Source organism: Hippoglossus hippoglossus, chromosome 7, assembly GCF_009819705.1.
Source record: "Hippoglossus hippoglossus isolate fHipHip1 chromosome 7, fHipHip1.pri, whole genome shotgun sequence".
NCBI lineage: Eukaryota > Metazoa > Chordata > Actinopteri > Pleuronectiformes > Pleuronectidae > Hippoglossus > Hippoglossus hippoglossus.
In genome coordinates this window covers 19,875,760-19,893,542 of record NC_047157.1, presented here as the reverse complement: position 1 = coordinate 19,893,542, position 17,783 = coordinate 19,875,760, and the positions used below count along the sequence as shown (strand labels likewise).

Genomic DNA, 17,783 nt, shown 5'->3' with positions numbered 1-17,783 from the left:
CTATGGTGACACACTGTGTGTAGCATTTGCCAGAGAGGACTCCCTTTGTTTCTAATGGATTCCTTCCCCTGGTTCAGTTCTACCTGGAGGAGGGCAACAGCGATGAGGAGGCTGTCTGTCATATCAGCCTCAAGGTTTCTCACAATAAAGCACACGGGCAAGATATGAACAATCTGTGATTATTTGTGTGACATAAATACACACAAAGTAATATATGATTCATGTGCTTTGTATGAATGATTAACTCCTCACTTTGCTGGTCTGGATTTCTATTATAGCTGGATTACCTTTTTTCTTGCTGTATGGTTTTTATTTCATTAATTTTCATTAATAAAACTTATTAGCTGTTGTTTTTGTTTTCATCTTTATTGTTAATATGTTATTTGCAAGTGTGGGAGCTACTTTTAAGAAGGAAACTTGCATTGTCAGAAGTGTGATGAAAGTAGAACTGGAGACAAGTGAGTGCCAGGTCTGTCTGCTTTGAACTCACTGGGGCTTGTGATCAGAGGGTGGTTTCTCTGAGCCCTCTGGGGGCAGAGTTTCTCAGTTCATTTCTTTATCCTGCAGTAGATTTTTCAACTTCCATCATTATTCGTGTGCACTCAAGCAGTTATTACTGTAGTTTATCGTATGTGATTTTTTTACCCTTTGTGCAGGTGCAACTATGAGGTTGTGCCGCAAAGAATTGTGGGGTGGTATTTTCTCTTTTTAACAGCTCTTATTATGTAGGCGAGCTGAAACATTTCCGGGTCATTTCTCTCAGTTAGGAAGGTTCCTTAGCAAATGTGACTTTTTGAATGCAGCCACTGTCCAAACATCACACACACCTGCAGCACACAGACATGGAGTGTGTGTTACATACTGAAAACATCCATAAAGTGACCTGGAGACCAGCGTAGTTCAGATTACGTTAACTGTTTTAATTTTTAAAACAGCCTCAAATATTCTTCATCATTCTCCAGTTTCATACACCAACTTGCCTCCTGCTCTCCTGGTGAATTTAGTGAGTAAAGTCTTACACATAATAAACTATGAAACAGATTTTGCTTTTTAAACACAGAAGGCCCTTCATGGAGCACTGATCATGTGAAAACATTCTATATACTTTTAGGTATATGGTCACAACAGCAAACATCTGTGATGAAATATAAAGTCAGCAGCGAAATAACATGTTGTGCGTAAGTAAAGCCTTTCTACTACCAGAAACACATGTCACATTGAAAATGTTGAAGGGGTTGAAGGTTATGCTGAGGGGTTTCATTTGATTGCAGGTGGACAAACGATGGTCAGTACCTTGCCCTTGGCATGATGAATGGAGTCGTGAGCATACGAAACAAGAGGGCAAAGGAGAAGGTTAAGATAGAGCGTCCGGGAGGCTCCTCCTCTCCCATCTGGTCTGTAGCCTGGAACCCTTCTAAGTAAGTAGAATAATAGGTTGATACCATATCTCCAATAATTCATTAAATCTTATCCCCCACTCTGCAACACAACCTTTTCCATCATCTATGCACCTCACCAAGATTTACCTTATGATTCTGTAAAATTCCACTTTTAGTGAATAGCTCGTATGGGGCCAGCAGGTGGCAGTGGTCAACCAGGGAGCGGTGGGATTGTTCCAGTGACAGAGTCTCATGATGCTGTAGAGCCAAAGCCAGGAGCAAAGTTAATGTTATTATTGAAGAGAGTAGCTCAGACAGGAAGATGAAGGATGATGAAGGGGCAGGGGTGAAGATGGCAGTGATGAGACACAATGACAAGATGCATCAGATATATTATTATCAATTAGCTACAGGAAATATAATTGGTCCTCAGGGTTTCTGTGTCTTGCTCACGGATGCTTTGAGAGCTTACATATTTCTGAGCACAAGGTCTTAGGTGGATAAGTATGTAGACTTTCTGTTTATAAAAATAATGGAAGTAAATCAAATAATTTGTCTTGGCATGCAAAATAACATAATAAATCTTTCCATTATTAGAGAGAGGAAAGGGCTTGATCTTATGTCATATGGGCCATATTAGTCATGTCAATAGGGAGGGTGGTGCTCTATGCTTTCATTAACATTTCATTATCTGAACAACCAAAGCCTCTTTAGTACAGTATGTTGACAATGAGTAATGACAACTGAAGTCATTTAGTTGTGTTTACACAGGGATGAGCACAATTACATCCTGGCTGTGGCAGACTGGGGTCAGAAGCTCTCCTTCTATCAGCTGAGTGGAAAACAGGTGAATATCACAAGTCTGCACAAAAATTGCTTCAATAGTGTATTTTATTCTAACGTAACAAACTCCTTACACTATCACTGCAGACTGTAAGGTGAGGGATTAGATGACTAATGGTCTCATTACATGGGGAATACAGATAGATAAACAATTTTTTTTAATGCTGTCAGTCCATCATATATGCTATCACTTGCTATAGCCACAAGAAACAAGTATTATTCAAGTCTTTCTATCCATCCCAAACACTAGAAACACTTACTGAGTTTAGATTTATGCTTCCTGTTGTAATAAGACTGTCGGAGTAGATTGAAACCATAACTGTACATTGGAAGTGATCCTGCTATGCTTTAATGGCCCCCTCACTGTCCCTCACTGTCTTACATTCCCTGTGGGCAGTAACATAATTATAGACAAATATGCACTGTTCTTTAAACTGCCGTTATGCCTTAGGCTCATATATTATCATCGGCCTACTTATCTATGTAAGTGAACATTTTGTTTTGATTACAACACCAGGAATTGTTCACAGTGAAAGAAAATACTATGAATTGTCGGGCACTTTTTTGCTAGAGTGAGAAGAAACAGATGCACAGAGTTGTGAGACTCATATAATGTTGTTCAAATGTAACATTAATACAATAGAGCCTATTTAAACCAGAGGAAGACTTTCTTTTTGTCTATCTTTTCATCTTACACTCAAAGGGTTGGTTGAGTGTGCTGTGCAGTTTGATGTGTGTTGGCCCGGGCCCCAGTGCAATAAATTTACTTGATTTATTTTTGGTTTAATGTCCATATTCTCTTTCAGATTGGAAAAGACAGGACGCTCAACTATGACCCGTGTTGCGTCACCTACTCCTCTGAGGGCGAATACATAGTCATGGGTGGTTCTAATAAACAGGCCTCCCTCTATACTAAAGATGGAATGCGACTCAGCACCATTGGCGAGCAGAATTCCTGGGTGTGGACGTGCCGGGTGAAGCCTGACTCTAACTTTGTGGTAGGTCTACAGCTTGTGGAGCCATATGTGTAGAGAGGTTATCCAACCCTTGAATAATAGTATGTGTCATTGTGAGAGAGGAGGAAGGAGAATGTAATGAGTGACACTGATAAAGCTCAGATCTGACATTCAGGGTGTCAGTCTGCATTTGTTCTGATAACACAGCCCTTCTTTAGCTGCGCTGATACAAAGTTGATTTTACAGTAACACCTTCACATATTCTCTTTTCACTACATTTGAGTGAAAGTGAGGAGGCATACAAGCGAGAATTGGTTGTTGGCAAATTGTCTCAGATCTTTGATGTAAATGGTTTTCCCACCGTCAGTCTTTTCTTAGAGGTGTTAATAGGATGTACTGTTACTTTATTTTCTCTTATGTAGGTGTTGGGCTGCCAGGATGGAACCATTGCCTGCTACCAACTTATCTCCAGTACAGTTTACGGCCTCTACAAGGATCTCTATGCTTATAGAGACGGCACGACCGAGGTCATTGTCCAGCACCTCATCACAGAACAAAAAGGTACACTATAATAATAATAATAAAAATAAGAATATGAATGATAATAAACTAATGTGTACAATTAGACAAAAATAAACAAGAGTAAAAATTACAAGGACACAGATAATTATGGTCTCTATTTATATAGTGCTTTTTTGTGCTAGTATTGTTAAACACTGTGCTTTACATTTATGTATCTATGTCAGTACCAGGAAATGTTATTTTAATGCCAGAGTAAATAATAAGCTGTATGTGTCTTGATGCATCATAGTTTGTAACGTGATAAAGTTTATAGAGGGAGAAAGTGTTCTGTGAACTAAGATTTTAGAATGTAAATATGAATTTCCTGTTATCAGCCAGTTGGGTCATAGCAACAGTCTTTTAATTGCCTTTTCGTAAGGGCAGACCGTCTGCTGTTTGTGGAGAGAATTTTGATGACAGAGTTAAAGAACCCTCATCCCACCTGACATGCCCACTCTCTCTTTCATCTCCTTTGTTTTACCCAGTGAGGATCAAATGCCAAGAGCTGGTGAAGAAGATCGCCATCTACAGAAACCTCCTCGCCATCCAGCTGCCTGAGAAGATCGTCATCTATGAGCTTTATTCAGATGACTCATCAGACATGCACTACTATCAAGGAGAACATTTGCACAGAGCCTAAATGCAACCTAATGGCAGTCTGCTCCGAGCACATCATCCTGTCTCAGGTTAGTCAGAGTAACGGAAACAATTTCCTTGATCATAAAAACTGTTCGTTTTAAGCACGAAGTTGAGTCAACAACCAGAGTCTGTTTGTGTTTTGGGTCTTTCCATCAGATGAATCGCTTTCTTACAGTTATGTTTGTCAGGCCAAGTTTACTACTCGCCAGAATGCCTGGAGAAAAACGATAACGAAATGAAATTGCTCTTTTTCCACGTGTCTTCCTAGTTTGCCTTTGCTAACCCTCTTAAAAACAGATCAAATTAGACAATTGAATGAATGGGAACGTCCACGGTCTGGGTGTCTCTTTGGTTCCTCTCTGCTTCTTGTCTCTGTGTGTTTGACAGAGGCTGCTAGGGAGGAGGAGCAGCTGTAACACACATGCTCATGTTTCATGATCACAGCTTTTAGACCATAAAAATGGGCTGTGCTCATATGGGCTGTGCATGTCTGTCAAATCAAATCGTTGTTTATCTCTGCAGCGTTGCTTTATGGCGTCGAACCACACTTTGCTCTGTTCTAAGATTTGTTAGACATTTACAAGTTTGTTTGAACATTTAGGGTTGAGACTGTGAAATGATGAAAACAGAATCATTTGGTCGTACAGAACCAGTCAGAGTTTCATGTGTATGTAGCTGTGATCTCACTTTCCCCCCATTTCACTCTCATGCAGGAGAAGCGGCTCCAGTGTCTGTCCTTCACCAGTGTCAGGGAGAAAGAATGGGTGATGGAGTCCCTAATTGGCTACATCAAAGTTATCGGTGGTCCTCCAGGCAGAGAGGGTCTATTAGTTGGGCTGAAGAATGGAGCTGTGAGTATATTACACACATTAAGTACTTTAGATGACAGAAGATGATTTAGAAATGGATCACATGCTCACAAGCCTGCGGTCTAGGAATTTGAACATGAAACAGCTTTCTTCTGAAGAAGCTCTTTATAACGTTCTAGTAAACTAACATTTCTACCAATGTTCTGTTGACCGATCTTGTTCTGCTGCTGCTTTTTGTAATGCAGATCCTGAAGATAGTTCTTGACGATCAGCTTCCCATCACGCTGCTGAAGCTGTCAACTTCAGTGCGCTGCCTGGACATGAGCGCCTCCTGCAAAAAACTGGCTGTGGTGGACGAGCACAACACTCTGCTGGTCTACGACATCAACAGCAAAGAACTGCTTTTTCAGGTCAGCTGACAGAGCGTTACATGTATGACTGAGGAGCCTAACTTGGCTTGAAAAATGCTTGAATGTATTAAGTACAGTTACATATTTTTGTCCTGTGCTCTTGCCTGGTCTATGTTCCACAATCACATCTTGGCCATTTTCACCACGTCTCCTCTCTCTTCCCTGTAGGAGCCTAATGCTAACAGTGTGGCTTGGAACACCCAGTGTGAAGACATGTTGTGCTTCTCCGACAGTGGGTACCTTAATATCAAGGCCATTGATTTCCCAGTACAACAGCAGAAGATGCAGGGTTTTGTGGTTGGCTACAATGGCTCGAAGATCTTCTGCCTCCATGACAATTCTTTGTTAGAAGCGGAGGTACCTCAGGTGTGTAGTATGTTGTCAGCCTGTCCTAGTCTGAGGACAAAGACAGTGATACATGTGGTCACAATGTAGAAATGCCAGTGGCAGGTAAATATTTAATATCATGGCATTTGCTTGTACCACAAGAGAGAGCCCTGAGCATGTACACTGACCTGCGCATGTTTGAGTATGCCTCGGTGATGAGATCATAGATTGACAACAACGCACATGCACATGTATAGCATACCTTTGTATTAATACAGACAGAGAGACCTGGAAATGGAAAGCATTGCATGTTTTGAGGGCTGTAGAACATATGTTTTTCTTCATTATTTGCAGTTATGCCAAGTCGGGGCCCTGTGTTGTGTTCAAACGTCCCCCTTTACCATCTGTCTTTCATCTCCTCATATATCACTTCAATCTCCACATGCATCAACTGATCAGTGAACACACACTGTGCTTTTATACACGTATTACTGGTCAACACAACAAAACCTTGCACACACAACCACGGTTTGAAACGAAGCACAAATGGAGAGAAACAAGGCGACATGAGCACTTTGATGAGGGGGTCAGTTTGAGTTGAGACACATTCATGCTATATTATATTTAAATGTGGAGGAACACTTTGATCATCAGCATTACCATCACTTTGCTGGAGCAGTGGACAGATCCACAACTTGGTCTGAGCTTATATATCTGGTTGTATGTGTTTTTGAAGGGGCTGCTGTGTATTTATGTGTATAGTTTGTTTCAGAGGGAAGGTACATCGGAGGGAAAGGTGGAACCCTGATGATGTTTTTTGCTTTAACTGGACTTCTCCTGCTCTCCATCCCAGTTACCATTAGTGTTCTAATTGCGATAATAACTGTCGGCCTCGCTCACTTGTTTTCACTCCTAATGAGGTTTTTAAGTTCTCTTTGAAAGTGTGGTTTTCTGTTTTTTAGGAGTTTGTCAAAGAAATGGACACTCAGCACACTGGGATCCTGACGACCAAGCCGGCAGACTGGGCTAAGAGCAGCGAGGAGCCTCGGGCTGCAGCAGAGATGTACCTGTCAGCTGGAGAGCATCTCAAAGCCATTGACATCATCGGCGAGCATGGCTGGGCAGACATGTAGGTGTCAATCACTGCGTGAAACTTTTTCGATCAGTCCTCTACTGGAACATACACTGTTATTCCTGTGTAACCTTTTATAACCTGAGATGTCCACCTGATGTCCAAATGAATTCGACCTAATCAGTACTGAAAGGTGCATTTGACATGCTCAGGGAAAGCTATGACAGCTATGATTACCTTTCTATTAAAAGCCCACATTAGACACTGCAGCTGAACACAGTCAGGACTCTTCAACCATCAGAATCAGATCTTGACCCTGACTGTTTTACATATATTGGGGGGTCATGATCAAAGTCTGATACTGCAGATCCCCATTTTGTGGAACATCTTCACATGTCCTCTCTGTGTGAACTCAATCCTCTCTCCACTCATCCAGGCTGATCGATATTGCTCGTAAGTTGAACAAGGCTGAGCGCGAGCCACTGGGAAAATGTGCACTCTACTTCAAGAAGCTGAAGCACCATGGCTATGCCTCGGAGATCTATTCCAAGATGGGGGACTTGCAGGCTCTGATGCACCTGCATGTGGAAACCCGGCACTGGGAAGAGGTGAGACACGTTTAGCAACACAGCAGGAACAAAGGCTCAGGACATCATGACTTATATATATAGCTTGTCCTGATCACACATAAATATAATGGGAACCACAGAGGACTGTGCTAAATTAACTGCTGTGGTACTCAGAAATATGTGTCATAAACCACAAAGTGAACCACTTAAGTGTCTGGGCTTTTTCAGTTTTCTCAGGGATTTCCAGAAAAGTAAAGTGAATTTGTTGAAGGAACCACATCGGAATGCAAACAGTAAGACAATACAGCTGCCTAGTTTCCTTATACCCTGACAAACTGAAACCATGCACAAGATCCAGAGCTAATCATCCAGCTTTGTGTTTCTCTGAATCCACAATGATTTTTAGAGAGCGAGAATCACAAACACTCTGCTGCACATATGGAAGCTATTCACAGCATGTACTCTTTGTTTTAAAACAAAAAGGACTTTGGGCTCAAAGGTCTGGGACACACACAAGCTCTTTCTCTCTTTTACTATTTTACTTGTGTGTGTTTCTTGGTTTGTCACAAGACTTTTAGTTCAATCAGCCATTATGAAAATATATGTCCACAGCTCCTTATCCCCTTTTTACAGAGGTAAAGTTCAGTGTCAAATCAACTTGACTCACACCCTTTTTTGTTCTTAACTAATACACGTAGTTTCGATTGAAAGAAATGTGTGTTTCTCTGAATAATAATTGATAACTCGTTTGTCCCTTTGCTCCCATCTGCCCTTTCCTCAGGCCTTCTCACTGGTGGAGAATCACCCCCAGTTCACAAGTGACGTCTTTGTGCCTTATGCTGAGTGGTTGACTAAGAAAGGTCGTTTCGAGGGGGCACAGGAAGGTGAGTTTGCGTCACTATGGTCCTGTTCATACTTGGTATCATTTTTTGTTGTTCTTAATGGGTAAAGTTATCATTGTAAAGTTGCCGACAGTGTATTGATTCGCTCAGCCCCTCCTGACTCCAAGGAAATCCATTATTGTCCATCTCTGTCTAATCAGAAATTTGTCTTTGCTTACATGTGCAAAACGTGCTATGAAAGGTACACAGCAGGAACACAGCACGGCACAGACATATTTAAAATAAAAGATTACATAAAACACACCAACTAAATTAAATTTATTGATAAAAGGTTGGCTATGGCTACATCCACACTATATACAAAAACAGAGTCGCCTGTGTTCACTTTCTGATTGGTCACAACTCAACAACCAGCGGTGAAGGCAAAACATTTTTGAACACTTTTCCAGTTCCACCTCCTCGTTTGTCCAAGAAAAGAAATCCATGGTCATACTTTGACCATTCTTGCTCCCTGTTCGTAGTATTTTCTTAAAGAATGCAACTGCCTGCACAGACATGCAGTGTTTGTGAATGGTCTTGCGCTGTGTATTTTCAGGTGTGATCCAGAGGTTTTGTGGAAGGAGATTGTATTATTTTTAAAATGCACCAAAGTTGGTTTGGATGTTTGATATATATGTTCACATTTCTTTAAATGTTTCAAGGACTCTTTCAATGAACGTGAACATCTATTGCCACAGGCAGTGTTAACATATGGAAGTGATAAAGCTCTGGCTGCTCTGGGCACATACATTTTTCACTACTTCCTTAAGATTCTCTGTATCCACTGTAAAACATGATCCGCTTTGCTGGAGCAGAGCACAACAGGGTCGGGCTAGCTGTTAACTGAGAGACATGCATGCATGCCTCTAATCACCAGTACTACAAGCAGCTCTGATGATGATTACCAACTGTAACCATAGTTATAATCATCTCATAGATTTATAATTATGATCTCAGCAGGCGTATTTCCTCTTCAACATAATCTCCCTCTGCCAGTCTCGACACAGATTACATGACTGAACAGGCCTGATTGTTCTGGAGCTCGTTCACGGTCGTGCATTCTGCTGATTGTGTGTGTTTCAGTTTGGTGCTGATGCAGAATTGTCTAAGATTCTGTTTACTGTCCACCGCCGGCACTTCAATGACAACTCTACCAATGTTAACAGTAGACTGAATTGGTTGTGGGTATTTTTTTCGGGTTTCATATGAAGCTTATTTGTCCTAAAATGGGATTCTGAACCTCGGAGGATTCAGTTAGACTCTCTGTTGGACTTTTAATTTAATTTAACTCTTTTCTCCCTTTTCACATTTCCCATGGCTCCTGTTTGTATCTTTTAAAAGTTACCATGCTCCTAATTTCATCACTCTAATTGTTCTAATTGATTAATATGTTATTCACCACTGTAAATGAAAAACAGACATTCCAGAAAATGTTATAAACATCATTCAATAGTTTTGATTGAGCAGATTTCTTTTGCGTCCTCACTTTAACCCGTGGTGAGTTGTATTTGTTTGGGATCTTTACCTTTCTAACATTAACCAACAGCAGCTGAACGTGGGTTTTAGACTCCCTGAAGCTGCCTCTAATTACCCTGTGATAGGAACACGAAGAATAGCACTAACGTTTATTCAAGATTTAGAGTCAAATTGATTTGTTGTTTGAGGAGCCTCCCTGGAAAAGACTTATTTTAGTTGTGTGAAACAGTAGGAAAACTTTTATTCATTAAGTTCAAATCTTGATCTTGGTACATTGTGTGTGTTTGTTAAGTGACACTGCAGAATAGTCAAATCAAAGAGCACTTCCTTTTTCCTTTATCACCAAAAGAAATCACACACAAGTGAAAAAGTTAAACCAGGTGTCTTGGACCACCACTTAAAATCCACCACTGACAGTTTCTCAAGGTCAATAACAATAATAACAATAATAACAATCCATCCATCACCACTTTGATTCTGTCATTCTAGCATTTCACAAGGCGGGGCGACAGAACGAAAGTCTGTGAAAGTCCTGGAGCAGCTTACCCACAATGCAGTGGTGGAGAACAGGTTCAATGACGCTGGGTACTACTACTGGATGCTGTCTATGCAGTGTCTGGACATCGCCAGAGGTAAGAGATGTCCTCAATGCACCGATACACCATCTCCAACCACAATTCGTTTTAGTGTAAAACCTGATGTATTAATTGTTCTGTACTAATCATTTTGTTATTCCTGTGTTTGTTTGAAGCAGAAGATGAAGAGCAGAGGGATGAGATGCTGAAGAAGTTTGAGCATTTTCAGCATCTTGCTGAACTCCACCACGTCTATCGCTTTATTCAGCGTTACACGGTGAGAACATGATACTTTGTCAAACTTAATGTTGTATAGAGTCGACCGGACAAAACCCAGACGAGGGTTTGAAATCACAGGGCTGCCACTTGATTGAAACTGCTTCGCCCTGAAAATAGTGTCTACTATGCAGTTATATTTCTGTTTGGTTACAAAGACATTTCTGTTCTAGATTTTTTTCAAATTCACTACATTTCTGCCCAGTTTGAACTCAAATTCCTTCCGACCCCTGTGACTTTGACAAGAAGGAGGACTGGTTCTGCAAGATTATTTCAATCCAACAAAAGAGACTCAGGGAAAATTAAGATACGCACAGAGCTTGGTAAAAAGTGAAGGGTGTTAAGTTCAGCCGCAGAGCACTGAATAGGGATTTAATCAAAATGAATGACTTCAGTGCTGCCATTATTAGATTTTTTAAGGTTCTACTTAAAATCGGACTGACAAGAAATACAGTAGTTATGATAGATAAGCCCTTTATGTCACAGTAAAAACAGTTCACTTCCTGAAACCTCCCTGACCCCGATCACCATGGTAACTAGCTCCTTGATTGATCATGATGATGACCTCATCAATAGTCGTCGTCAAGCCCTAACCTACTTATAAACAAGCGAAGCCTGGTCATGAGCACTACATGGGGACCTGGCCAGTCTCAGTGTCCTCAGTATGTTGTTGCAGCTTTCTGCTTGGATCTGGTCACAGCCCTGAAATACAGACGCATCGCTGTGATCCAGACCAGAGCAGGAAACTTCTATATCTCACTTTAACCCTCCTGGGCAGGCACAATCGATTTGAACCATCTACTCTTAGAATAAAGTGTTGTTAGTGATTAGTAGTGTGAGATACACTGAAGCGGTGCAAAGGGTCCGGCTGCTTTTGAAATATAAAGACATAAGGAGAAAAAGACAGATGGGGCTTTCTTGAAAAATATGTAAAACTAGGGCTACGTTGTAGCACTAACGGGCCCGAGCACAGGCATTTTGAAGCCTGTTGCGGTTAGTGGAGAGAGCGATCAATAGGGCCTCCCACCGTTCGGTGCTCGGGCCCTAATTAGTTGCTTTTAATTGATAAGTGGTTTTATATCATTATAGACAGTAAGATAGATGAAATATTGCTGCCAATTCAGATGTAAAGTAAACCCTCTATAATTACGATAATTGCTCCTATATATATATGTTGATATGTATGTATATATGTGCTTTTTTCAAAGTTATAGATCGTGTGTGTGTGTGTTTTTGTGTTATAGATTCTGTCAGTACATTTCCATAGATATGTTCCCTGCACTAATAGTTTGTTTTAATGGTGTAGTTCATTTGTGCATCGCTCCAGAGAACGAAGTTGCCCTGTGAACTTCAGGAAGCCATAATGAAATGGGAGAAGTTAAAGCCTCCGGAGCCAGATGATCCCATGTGCTGCTGCGAGTGTGATATCTACCAGTATGGATGCTGCTGTGACTGTGAAGATCTGGACGAGGCCTTTAACAGGTTAGAAGAAGTATGACCTTTAATGAGACACAAAAACTAACTAACTAAAAAGTAACTAAAAGTACAAAAGTAACTAAAAATACAAAAGTAACTAAAAAGTAACTAAAAAGTAACTAAAAGTACGAAAGTAACTAAAAAGTAACTAAAAGTACGAAAGTAACTAAAAAGTAACTAAAAGTACAAAAGTAACTAAAAGTACAAAAGTAACTTCGATTGGAACAAATATGTCAGAGATACAGAACCTCATGTTTTGATGTCGTGTAATCAAACTTTGATGTCACGCCACGGTCACACCGTGTGACGAAAAATCGATCTTTGAGTTAGTTTTTATCTCCATCTTGTTTAAATGACACTCATCTCAATATGAAGTTGATCTGATGAAAGCCCTACGACAAGTTCGTCAAAGTAAAAATGTGAAAAATGGCCTTATTTGTTTGTTATGAGAAGACACATGTCCCTAATGGTTTTTTGTACATGTCCGCAACTCGTGGTGCCGGGGCTGCACTTTAGGGGGCGCTAGTCAGTTATTTTGCCACGCCCATTCCTTAAAACCATCTGAATGTCTGCAGGGGGGGACTGTTGCTACACAAATGTAGTTTGAGGGAGATAGACCCATGAACATGGAAGTTACAGCAATTTCGTGTGTCACAGCGAGTCGATGAACTTTAACGCCACGCCATTAATATGGCGTTTGACGAAAGGTCACAGTAATCTTATGCCTACATTATCAATGTCTTGAGACCCTTTTGACATAGGTTTGACATGGCTGCGGTCAGTAGATGAGGAGGAATACTTCCAAGTGTAAGACATGCAAAAAACAAGACATTTCCTGTTGCCACCAGGGGGCGCTGTGTTTTTAAGTCATGATTTCTGTGTAGATGTCATCAGGCCGGGACTTTTGTCTTACATGTCTAGTTTGGACTCAATTCGACCAAATATGTCCGAGATACAGAACCTTGTTTGTCTTGTCATGATACACCTGGGCTACGATTTTTGTGAAGATCGGTGAAAGCTAACTGAGGGGCTTTTCCTTAGATGGCGCTGTTGAGCCATTTTTCCACGCCCATTTCAAATTACTCCAGAATACAATAACTTTTTGGGGTTTTGAATTCCCTGCAAACTTTGGTAACAATTTGAGCATGTCTAGGCCCTGAAAAAGCCCCAAATGGGAAATACAAATCCTTCGAAATACAATAGGGCCTCCCACCATCGGTGCTCGGGCCCTAATAATAAGAAAAATCCTTACAATTTCAATAGGGCCCCCCACCGTTCAGTGCTCGGGCCCTAATAACATTTTTCCTGTTTTATAATTTGTGCAAATCTCTTCAACTGTTTTCATCTTCAGGATGAGCCCTTCAGCTCCCACATGCCAGAGACGCTCTTCAACATCTGCAGGTTCCTCCTGAACAACCTCACCAAGGACAAACCACGAGGCATCTCTGAAGTGTATCCTTCCATATGAGGATGTAGTTCTAACACTGTAAAAGATCTTGAGCAAATATGTTTACAACATAGGACTGTGGAGCAAGTGGTGAAACAGAGATAGAGGAAGGGAGAAAACAGAAGAATTGGCACCACAGCGGAAACCATGCTGCTGCTGAGAGAAAGAAAATGGGTGATCATGAATTGGAGGATACGATGCCAGCAAGTGGCTCATTCTCTGTTATTTGAACAAATGCTCTGATTACTGAACTCTGTGCATATGTGGGCTTACACAAACACACTAAACAATATACTTTGATTAAAAAAACACACACAATGCCACCCACAGCCACACAGACAAATCCGTGTAGTCTCTCACAGTGGTCTGAGGAAGGAAAGCCCAGCTTTTACGGAGGAAACCAGGCTGAGAATCTGGCCACACTCAAAGACTTTGAACTTAGATTTATAGACTTAGCTGATCTGCACTGGACTTCGTTTGAATAATTAAACACGCTGTCATTAAAAAGCTGCAGTAAACAATTGGAGGCCATGTATTTATTAACAGACCCGACCGGGGAACCGAACAGTGTGGGAGGTGTTGGAGAGCAGCTGATTGGAGTAGTGTTACGTTTTAGTGCCAGTGTAGAGCTGTTACAGCTGCAACTCATTGCCCTGTCATAGCCGCTCTCAGAGCTGCTTTCCTAACAAGCTCTTTCTATATAAATACAAGTAGAGAACAATTCCCTAAACCCCAAACAAAAAAAAGAGACACACATGCTTGTGTAAGCACATGCAAACACAGAAAATCAGTGTTGCTGGTTTAGCGTGTTGTTCTCCTCATTGAGATTTTTCCACATAGAAAACAACTCGATATGAATTAGATATGGAAAAATGCATTTCCCTGTGCCAACCCTTCCTCCTCCGAAATTTTCCTTGACCTTATCATTAGTAGCATCTTGTATGCACTGGTGAAGAAAAGCTGGGTGCATATAAACTTGCCAGGTATTGTTATGAGAAGCTCCAGGAGTTGTACATTCCCTCTCGCCTCCAGGACTCCATCGAGCTGGGCAGCCTCAAACTTCGCAGCAAACCCTGCAGGGACAGTGAGGTGAGCTGAAGAGTTGGATGTACACGTTGCTCTGAAACATTGCCCTTAAACTACTCTTTGAATATTAGAGCTGTTATCTCCCTGCATTCTTGTGTCAGTCAAAATTCTATGTGTTTATTGCAGGGTGTCTTTAATGCCATGATGTGCTACCGCTGCTCCACCATCAACCCCCTGCTGAACAAACAGGGGAGTGTGTGCAACAACTGCAGGCAGCCTTTCATCTACTCAGCTTCTTCATATGGTCAGTGACATGTTAATATATGTGATAAACATGTCTATATATATATATATATATATATATATATAAAATGTTTCTAATGAGTTTCTCTTTTGTGTACAGAGGTGCTGCCCCTGGTCCAGTTCTACCTGGAGGACAACATCACTGATGAGGAGGCTGCCCGACTTGTTGACATGGAGGTTCCTCACATGAAAGATGTGGACAATGGTATCCTTTGACCACTGCTGAAACATAAATACACACAAAGTAACAGATGATTCACGTGCCTTGTATGAACTCTGCTGGACCAGAGAATGCGTATCTCGGCCCTGACACACTGCAGATCTGTTCAAAACGAAGCACGTGACTCTCATTTGCCTTGTGACAGTTCTAAGAAGCTGTTTAGTCTGCATTGGCCTGGATTCTGTGCTGGTGGGTAAGCTGTCAGAGCTAAGTCATCTTAGCTCTTGAGCTAATAGGGTTAGCGAGGCTCTCCTGTCTCATCTTAATGACACTAACCCTCTGAGAGCCGTAGCCACAGCCCCTAGTGCAGGGATTAACCTGCATTAGCCGGCAGACACTCAAGGGCACTGAGGTCTGCTCTGTTCTCCCAGAGCCACGACGTGACTGACAGGTACGACTGATTGACAGTTTGAACACTCTCACTCTGAGAAGAGTCTCTGAGGAATCATCTTGTCAGGAGATATCTCCTGTGTTGAAAATGTATAATTACAGAAAATATGTATAATACGAGTATAAAAAATATGATGTTGTATTGTGTGAAATGTTTGCTTGGGCTATTTGTTCTTTAACAACACCAATCAGAGCTGCAGCCTTTGAGGCTGGATGAGGCTGCAGATGAAGCAGAGTTCGACCCATTCACTGCCAAAATGAGCTTTGAGGTAAGAAAGGACAGAACAGATGAGGTGATTAATATTCCACCAGCTGGACAAGGTGAACGGACGGGTCCATATTAAAACATGGATGTGTTTCTGTGTGTCCAAGCAGCAGGGGGGCTCGAACTTTGTCCCCATCAAGGTGAGTCGCTCAGCGCTGCGCTCCATGAGCAGGAGGGACGTCCTGATCAAACGCTGGCCCAGGCCGCTCAAGTGGGAATACTTCCGCTCCCTGCTGCCAGATGTGAGCATCACCATGTGCCCCACCTGCTTCAAGGTGCAGTTTATGGTTTATGGTTTTAGATTTTTCTGTCATGTTGCTCAGTTCACATTTCCTTCTTCAGATCTTTTGTGCTATAGGGTCATTTTCCGTTTGTTTCCTCGTAGATGTTTCGTTGAGAGGATTATGAGTCTCTGGTGACTCAGCACAAGGGCTGCCCCTGCTGTCGCAGATCAGAGAATTAACCAGACGACGCTGCTGAAGTGATTCAATCATTTGTACAGAAAAACTAAACAAAAAATAAACAAAACTAGTTGACAGTTGAAAATAGTATCATGTCCTTCAACTCATAAAGTTCTCCAAGCAAGAAAGTAATGGAGACCCTAACTCTTCAAAAACACATGCTTGATTGTTAATTTAATTAATTAATTTCTCGAAAGGTTAAGAGCTTTGATATTTAGTCTGAAAACATCTTAAAGTTGGAGGAGAACCCGGCCAAACCAGTATTTGAACAGGGAACCCTCATGCTGTGGGGTGACAATGCACCCCAATGCCATCCCATAATGTTAATCACATATTTTTTGTATGCCTCTGCACTGGTGACAGCCATTGGCCAGAGGCGTTATGTTTTTCAAGTTGTCCGTTTCATTCTTGTGAAGTAATGTCCCTTATATTTGGTACAAACGTTCACGTGGACTCAAGGAAGAAGTGATTGGATTTTGGTGGTCAAAGGTCATTGTGACCTCACAAAGCACAGTTTTTGCCTTGTGAACGTGATATCTCTGGAACACCTGGAGGGAGTCCTTTCACATTTAGCACAAACATTCACTTTGACTCAAGGATTAACTGATTGGCTTGTGGTAACCAAAGGTCAGAGTTCAAGGTCATGGTGGCCTCACAAACCATGTTTTTGGGCTCTTGGAATCTCTTCAACTTTTGATCCGTTGTCACTTGGACTTAAATATGAACTGATTGTATTTAAGTGGTCAAAAGGTCACAGTGACGTGAAATGTATGACGGAAACTGCACTGGTTGGCGGAGGCATAAAACTGCAGTGCGGTATTTGTAGTTATAAAATAAATCTTTCAATTGTTTCATTCCTTACTTTGTCCATTTATATGAACTGACAGTTCCAGTCTGTGTTTCACACTCATCTGTGTTTTTATCTTCTTAAAGCGTGTTGTGAATATAAAAGTCCCACTGATTCTGATTACACTTAGGAGTTGAGCTCTGCATTATGCAGTGGTGAGGGATTAGGCTTTCATGATCTAAATAAGTTGGATTACTCAAAAAATGTCATTTGTAGTGTGTCCACTCTAAATGCTTTAAATCACAGAGCCTGGTTCCCTCTTCGCCATCCTCCTACTCTCTCCTCTCATCTCACTCTGATGATGCATTGATGCACATGACAGTGCTGGTGGGGTATGAATATCCATAGCTGTAACCAATTACTCTGAAAATGCTTAACATAGTGCACTGCTATTTCGAGAGTTTCCTCCTGTAATGCTTTGTGTGTATGCATGTGTGAAAGTGGGAGAGAGGGAGGCTGAGATTGAGGGTCTTAATTCCATCTCTGCTAACACTTTGCTCCGCGCACATCCCTAATCCGCCCGGCCTGTTAAAAGGTGCCGCGCCTCCTCGGAGGGCTGCAGACGACACCTTACT

General features: G+C 41.5%; 1 protein-coding gene and 1 long non-coding RNA gene across 2 annotated transcripts; one reads left to right on the top strand and one right to left on the bottom strand.

Annotated features, from left to right (window-relative positions):
* Positions 1–968: 968 nt before the first annotated feature.
* Positions 969–16,338, top strand: LOC117764501 (intraflagellar transport protein 122 homolog). Its single transcript, XM_034590341.1, is given in 25 exon segments — positions 969–1,003; positions 1,112–1,178; positions 1,272–1,418; positions 2,151–2,226; positions 3,029–3,220; positions 3,601–3,739; positions 4,225–4,348; positions 4,350–4,425; positions 5,092–5,229; positions 5,433–5,597; positions 5,766–5,963; positions 6,887–7,053; positions 7,433–7,604; positions 8,347–8,449; positions 10,412–10,440; positions 10,443–10,554; positions 10,677–10,774; positions 13,601–13,701; positions 14,627–14,649; positions 14,652–14,785; positions 14,909–15,026; positions 15,126–15,230; positions 15,828–15,904; positions 16,011–16,175; positions 16,286–16,338. Coding segments are annotated over 24 exon segments (2,709 nt in total). The 5' UTR covers positions 969–1,003; positions 1,112–1,140; the 3' UTR covers positions 16,298–16,338.
* LOC117764502 lies at positions 4,497–15,903 on the bottom strand. Its single transcript, XR_004614401.1, has 3 exons — positions 15,821–15,903; positions 14,164–14,167; positions 4,497–4,506 (listed from the first exon to the last, which is right to left on the bottom strand). It is a non-coding gene; the product is annotated as an uncharacterized LOC117764502 (long non-coding RNA).
* Positions 16,339–17,783: the final 1,445 nt, after the last annotated feature.